Source organism: Austrofundulus limnaeus, unplaced genomic scaffold, assembly GCF_001266775.1.
Source record: "Austrofundulus limnaeus strain Quisiro unplaced genomic scaffold, Austrofundulus_limnaeus-1.0 Scaffold348, whole genome shotgun sequence".
In the NCBI taxonomy this organism is placed as follows: Eukaryota; Metazoa; Chordata; class Actinopteri; order Cyprinodontiformes; family Rivulidae; genus Austrofundulus; species Austrofundulus limnaeus.
This window is the reverse complement of record NW_013952750.1, coordinates 11,915-19,505: the sequence shown is the minus strand read 5'-3', so window position 1 is coordinate 19,505 and position 7,591 is coordinate 11,915. Positions and strand designations below refer to the sequence as shown.

The 7,591-nt window shown below is 36.9% G+C and overlaps 2 protein-coding genes across 2 annotated transcripts in view; both read right to left on the bottom strand.

Moving 5' to 3' along the window:
• Positions 1-811, bottom strand: part of LOC106527893 (syndecan-2-B) — an 11,246-nt gene extending 10,435 nt beyond the window's left edge. Inside the window, exon 1 of the mRNA XM_014022900.1 lies at positions 549-811. Coding sequence (XP_013878354.1) covers positions 549-608 — 60 coding nt within the window. The 5' untranslated portion in view covers positions 609-811. The remainder of the gene's footprint in view (positions 1-548) is intronic.
• A 3,031-nt stretch (positions 812-3,842) lies between these two features.
• The window catches only part of mrs2 (magnesium transporter MRS2), a gene marked incomplete at its 5' end in the record, with an annotated part of 15,159 nt that continues 11,410 nt past the window's right edge, over positions 3,843-7,591 (bottom strand). Inside the window, 4 exon segments of the mRNA XM_014022899.1 lie at positions 3,843-4,630; positions 6,299-6,412; positions 6,523-6,640; positions 7,322-7,404. Coding sequence (XP_013878353.1) covers positions 4,571-4,630; positions 6,299-6,412; positions 6,523-6,640; positions 7,322-7,404 — 375 coding nt within the window. The 3' untranslated portion in view covers positions 3,843-4,570.

Genomic DNA, 7,591 nt, shown 5'->3' with positions numbered 1-7,591 from the left:
TAAACTCAAGTTTTATTTTGAAAAGAACCGAGCAGATTTTACAGCTTTAAACCCAGTGTGGACGGTATTCAGGCCTGTTCTGAGGGATTTGCTTTAAATGTCAGAGCTGTGAGCCAGAGGCTAAACAGACTTGTGAACTTGACACCAGCTGGAAGCCTGAACTTGGCTTGAATGCACACAGTGTAGTGCTGAATATCAAAATATCCCTGTATTAGCGATAAGTCCCCTGTAAATACTGTTGCTCAAACGAAACTTGTTGCCATAACAGTTACTTTGAGCACTTATTTTACACAAAACAATCGGGCGGTATAAAAAAAAAGGGGGTATAAAAACATAAAAAACTGGACATTTATGCATTATTGAAAATTGATTTAATATAAAGCAGAAAATCACAACAGACAACTGAAGAAAAACCTTAGGTTTGATTTATCAAAACGTCTATTACGATTAAAATGTAGCTTTTCTTCTTAATAAAAAATAGAGCCAAAAATAGTCTGGGGTTTCTTTATTAGACCACATGTAAAACAAAGCTAGCATCAAATGCTTACCTTTTTACTGATAGACCCAGCCGAGAGCCCGACGAGGAAGAAAAACCACAGATTCTTCATCTTCACAAGCAAAATACGGAAAAAAGGACCAGGAAAAAAAGCCTTAGAAATTAACAGTAACACTAAAAATGATTTTAAAGCGTTCAACTGGATGAAAAACGTATAAAAATCGGACTGAACACGTTTAAGGTTTCTTCTAAAGCCTCCGTCTTTGCTAAATCTTAGCTCTACTCGGGAATGACCCCTCTCCTCGCGCTGGGTAAGTTACACTGGAAACTTGTTTGGACAATCTGTGCGGCGTGGCTACGCGTTGACGTCATCACAACGACGTTCATGAATGTAGGTGGGACGGCGGCGGAAATGGGGGAGGCGTAGTAATGTCATCGATTTGTTAGAAATGGGCAGTTGTTTTGACATTTTTGTAAACTCTTGAGAGTCCTATTTTCCAATTGACTTCAGATGTTTCAGCTTGTATTGTATTTTTAAAGTCTCATTAAACTAAAAATAGCAATAACACAAAGACTGCTGAAATTAAGTGAACAAACAAGCCAAAGTAAAAACAAAAAAACTAGTTATGCTGCTATACATCTAAAATAATATGTAAAGGCACAAAATTCAATAACTAAATAAACACGAAAAATTGTAGGCCTATTTCAGATCAGATAAAGGACAGAGGTGTTTGTCAATACAGGACTCCTGTAGCTCTATCTGTAGATAAAGTTTAATGAAAATGGATAATGCACACTTTATCCCGTTTCATTTAAAAGAAAACAGATGAGATGTGTCAAAATTAAAACTTAATTTTTCATCTTTTGAATAAATTAATTTCCCTGACTAGTAATTCCGGACTAATTAAATCTTATTAATTTAGCAATATGCTGTTAAACCTTTTACCTGTCTGTTAGTAACAATAAATATTATTCAATGATTCAAACTGACTGCTTTCTTTAGGACAACAGTGGGCCTAGTTTTGTTCCACTGATCAAGCTCATTCTAAATTAAATTAAATTTTATTAAAATAATAGGATCATCAGTGATTTATGCACATTGTTGAGATCCTGTTTATTGTAAATGTTCTTTACTTTTAGTTAGAACATTCAGGGGATGCTTGTTGTTACTATGTTTTTGTACAATTTATGGTTTTTGAAACCTTGAGCTTCTTTAGGAAACGTTGAGGAAACGCCAGCAGCTTGGTTTTGGTCCAATGCTGCCCCCCTGTGACAACTTTATGATAGAAGCTCTGACTTCAGTCATTCTTCAGTCATTCAGTCAGACTTGAATGATCTTCATGGAGCAGTCAACTCATTTATTCCATCATCAGTGGTGGCTGGTCAATTTTTTTTTTGACTACGCTCTTAGTTTCCTTTTATTATCATATTCTCCATTGGTTAATGTTTTATTTTATACTAAAAACTCAACTTGTTCTTTTTGAAAGTTTTAAAATACTAAAACAGATAGTTAAAATTCTATATTTTTGGTAAACTTACTTATTTAAGTTATTTACCACTCTATTATTTAAATTGTGCAGCACCCGGTCCCCTTTCTTTGTGAATACACTCTTAGTTTAAGAGGTTTATAACTTGCTCTTTTTTTGTTGTTAGTCTTTTTTAATAACTTTGTCTTTATCGTTTGTTTCTGTTAATGCCAGGGGGTACTCAAGGCTAACAAATCTCCTKGCACAGATAGTTTATCTTCTGAGTTTTATCAATCATTCTCTAATCATATAGCTCCATTTCTCCTACAGGTTTTCCTAGAAAGTATGAATAACACTCTCCCTCCTTCACTTACTCAAGGACTTATAACTCATTCCGAAACCAAACAAAGACATACTTTTTATTGATAATTGGAGACCGTATAAGTCTGCTCAATAATGACTATAAAATTATGGCTTTAATACTTGCTAATAGAATTAAAGAGGTTTTGGATACAGTTATTGATGAGACACAGTCAGGTTTTATGAGAAACAGACACAACTCGAACGATATCAGACTAGTTTTAGACCTACTCGATTACTCAGATTTGGTACCTGATAAGATAGTTACATTCTCTTCCTGGATTTTTATAAAGCCTTCGATRCAATTCAACATCAATTTATTTTTCAATCTTTAGAAAAATTTGATTTTGGAACATTTTTTTGTAATGCTGTCAAAACCTTATACTCAAACAGTAATAGTTATATTAAAATGCAAAATGGCTCCACTCCTAGATCCGACTTAAAACGTGGTATTCGACAAGGATGTCCCATTTCACCATACTTATTCTTACTTTGTTCACAAATTCTTACAACTCATATCTCCAATAGTGCTGTACAAGGAATAATATAGCTAAAGACATTCTAATCAGCCAGCTGGCTGATGACACCACAGTTCTTTTGAGGAATAAAAACCAGATCCCTGTTGCCTTATATGTGATTGGTGCCTTTTCCAAGGCTTCTGGTTTGTGCTTAAATTTAAAAAAAAAAAAAAGTGAATTGCTAGCAATTAAAAATTGTCCAGCAAATGTTATCTGTAATATTCCTGTCAAACAAGGTCACTTATTTGGGAATTTTAATCTCTAAAGATCAAAAAATAAGATGCTCCTCTAATTTTACACCAATTATACAGAAAACCAAAAATAAACCGCAGAGGGACCTTTCTCTAAAGGTAGAGTATTGATTACCAAAGCTGAAGGATTATCCCGACTGACATATGCTGCTCTCTCCTTACATATAGATAATAAAATTAGTAAAGATATTGACCGTATGCTTTTTAATTTTATATGGAAAAACCGTACACATTATATTAGAAAAACTGTTGTTATGAATGATTACGAATCAGGTGGGCTGAATTTTCTGTATTTCTCCACCTTAAACAACACATTCAAGATTAACTGGGCTAAACATTTTCTTAAGAATCCAACTTGTGTGTGGAATCTTATACCATATCATGTTTTCCTGCGCTTTGGTGGGTTTCATTTAGTTTTAAATTGTAATTATAATGTTGAAAAACTCCCCGTAAAACTTTCATCCTTCCATCAACAAGTGTTTTTGGCATGGACCCTGATTTATAAGCACAACTTCTCACCATACAATTATCTTATCTGGAACAACAGAGATATTTTTAGTTAAAAACAGATCACACTTTCTTGAGACTTGGGTTAGAAATGGGATCCTGCTGGTGGCTCAGCTGAGTAAGTAAAGTAAAGTATTTGTATGTTACTTCACACCTCTGCCTGCTACCCAATCAGCATCACCAGTAACACCTGTTTCTCATCTTTCAGTAACAGCCATCACTTTAGGAAAACATTTCAGACAACTTGGCAATAAATGCTGAAAGTTTTATTGTTTGGCTTTTCATTACAGACAGGCTTTAACTATGTTTTTAGATCACATCTTCAAACACATTTGTATTCAGTTTTCACATTTAATAAAGCATGAACACCTGACTATTTTTGCATTTTTTTCATATTATATCTAAATATATTGTAYGTTTTGGTTTTTATGGTTGTTTTGAATTAATAAAATTTGGTAACAGGCCTCAAGCAAAAGTATAGTGCAATTCATGAACACTTGTTTTTTCGTAAGAAAAACTTTCTCTACTTGCAAATATACTAGTATTTTTTGGACTAAGTACAAACTGCTGAAAAAACATATTTACTCTTTTATCAGAGATACAGTTTCTGTGTATCGGTGCGTTTAATGACATATGGCAATGATCACAGCACACACCAGATGATCACCTGATAAAACTTGGCTTTCTCCAGCAGAATAATGTTCCACAATGTATGAACTCTGGGTTAAAACAAAAAGGCAACATTTAAGAACAAGCTGGGCACTGAAGACATCTTTAATGCCAGACACATATTTATACATTTAATATCAATTTAAGTAAAATAACTATCCTTAAAGCACTTTTGGATTTTTTTTTTTTTACTAACAGTCCAGTTGTTGGTTAGTTCTCTGTTTCATGTAAAGTACTGCCACTCACAAACATGGATGAGTTTCTTTAGAGCTGCAGAGTCTGACCACTTCAACAGAGCAGAGTTCATCTGACTCCAGGTTTAAAGTCTGAGGACTTCAGATTTCTCTTCCAAATCTGTGGGATCTGTCACATGCAAAGGAAATGATCTTTTAACACACATTCCTCTGACATCAACAAATATTCTGCACAGTAAATCGAAACTACTCTACAGATAGACCATCAAACTAAAGCTTAAAGTGCCTGTGACATTAAATTTAAGTGATATATTTGAGTCCATATTTGGAGATAGAACTTTTTTTTCCCCCGCTCTCGCAGGAGTAAGACGCTACTTCCTCCTCTCCTGCCCTTCCTTATCTTTCCCTGCTTTGCTGCTGGAGCCTTCTCCACATTTTTCATCCGAAATAAGAAATCATGGATTTTTTTATGGATTTGGTTAGCAGATCTCTCAATAAAATTTTTGGAACAAAGTTTTTTCTTCTTCCATGGGAGGACATGTCAAAGGTGGGACCTCTGTTCTTCTCTGTTCTGGACTCCGATCACCGGATTCTTCAGATTGGCTTGGTGGTCTCCTGGTGTTCATCTACTGGCTGACTGACCAATTCGAGRGGTGGCCGTATTCTATCAGAACTCGGACATTTTGCCTTGAGCGAGCTGGATTTGGTCTGCAAGCGGTTCTATTGAGGRTCGCGGGCCGGCTGTGGTCCCTGGACTTTGCTGGCCAGATGGAATTGATCTGGGAGGAAGCTGATAGATTCGGCTCGGCGGAATTTGTCCACACCATTTTGCCTGATTGGGATCGTCAACCTTGAGAGTACCAGCAGACACTCTAAAGCAAATGGAAAATTGTTGTCGTCTGCTTGTCTCTTCTGTTCCCAAAACAACTGATTACAGAATCTGGATCTCCCCGACAACGGCCTTGGATCTGTTGACTAAATTCTTCCTGGTTGGAGATGTCGACAAGGCTCTGCCCCATACCTTCCTCCCTCCTCTCACCCGTCTRATCTGTTTTCCAGAGTAGGCTGAAAGCTGCACAGAAATGAACAGTTCCATCAATATTCTGAACTTTGGCTGCGTTGGCCTTGGGGACTGGATTCTTCGGGCCCCCTTAAAACTCACTCCTCTGGCTAATAAACTTGCTCTATGCAGAGGTTTTTTTCATAAACACCATAATGTGCCACAGTGTTGATTTGATGTTTTTGCTTTTATCCTCATCTTACCTTCCCTTGTGTGTTTTTCAGGTTTTTTTGTTTCTAAGTTGGCGCCACGGCAGGCAGCCTGTTTCTGCAACTCCACTGTTTTGAGCTGTTGTAATGTTGAAATTTCCCTACTGTGGGATCATTAAAGTTCTATCTTATCTTTTCTTATTAATAATGAATTGCAAACAAAAATTCACGACACTGAAATTAACAGTCATTGAGAAATTCGCATGAGCAGAAACAGGAAGTGATGTCAATGCCAGAATGAGCTGTTACAACGACTAACAACAGACTGCAAAGAATCGGATGTTTCTGTAGATTATTTTGAGTCATCAGCTAGATAAAGAAGAGTCAGATTTATAAAAACCAAAGAGTTCCCCTTTGACATCACGTCCTGTTTCACTTGGACTGCACCAAATTTGGCAAAAAATATGCAAGTTTTGTGACAAACTGGTTAAAAATCATATGAATGAGGCCAAATTTCTGAGATTTCAGAATATTTTCTTTGATTTTTTTGTAAATGAAGAAAAAGCATGTCACAGGCACTTTAAATAACATTTCACAAACTGAACTGGGATGTGTGACGCTATGTTACCGGTCGGAGAACTGAAGGCTCTAGATGCCTTCCCAAAAAGGATAAGAGCCGTCTCCATATGAGCCCGCTGCCCAAGAACATGAAGCCAGTCACCAGCCAGAAAGCACGAGGGTCCTGCGGTAAAACATACATGCTCGTTATCCGAGGAGGGAACACACAGTTTGCTTGAATTAAACCATCTAAATCCTGCTGGGGTGTGTCTATTTAGCAGCAAAATGCCTCACGTCTTCAAAAGCTGTTGTTAAGTTCATTCCAAAGGCRACTCCGATCAGACCGAACAGCGTAAGCGAGAAGGAACCCATCGTCAGCTGCAGGTTCAGACGCATCATCACGTTTCGATGGCTGCAAGAAAACAAAACAAAAGAAGTGTTACTTCACTTCAATATAGGGTGACCAGATGTCTCCAGTTGCCAGGGACAGCTTGTCCAAAACAGGGACTGTCCCCGGGTGTGTCCCAAATTTTATTGTTATGAATGAGAAAAAAATGTTGCATGTCGGTTGCTACAACGTAGCCGGACCAAGCAAGGGATGCTGGGTGACTTGGTGGAAGCTAGACGTGTGCATTGCAGTTAAAGATGTTCATGAGTGTAAAATTAAATTGTTAATGTTTAAGTCTGTGTTACTGGCTGTAAATTGACACCATGAGGTACTTCCTGGGTGTACGGAGGGGGTGAATTTTCTGATACGGGGGTAGTAAATGAAGTTTGACATCCCTGAACCGTGCTTGACTGCTGGCAGAGTATCAATAATATGTAAAAATTGATAAAACTATAACTGTCCCAGTTTCTTAATTTCATCTTGATATAAACAAATTCATTTTTTTTCCAAGCTGGAAATATCCTTGGATTTAATTTTGGAAATCTGGTCCCCTTACCTCAAAACCACAWCAAAGAAAAACCATCAAAGAAAAAAAAGACAGGTACAGACATGAAAGCATTTTTAGTTTCAAACAAAATTCAAAAGTCTTTATGATTCAGTCCAATAACATGGCATGTACACATGCTGTACGGTGAGTGTGTGTACCTGTCTAGATTGATAAAGATGACGCTCTCGGAGTCATCGATCAGTCCCTTCAACTCTCGGGCTGTGTTTCCCAGCTCCTCAGCCTGCAGGCAGCAGACATTTTATTACAAGAACACATACGGTCAGGGTAAAACATTTAGAAATATTTATTTGTAATAAAATCTATGCCAAAGTGCAGAAGCAGACTGAGAAAAACTTTAGTAACTTTAAAACATTTGAGTTAAAATGAGGTCTGGATTTCAACTTTGATGTAATGTAATGTAATAATAA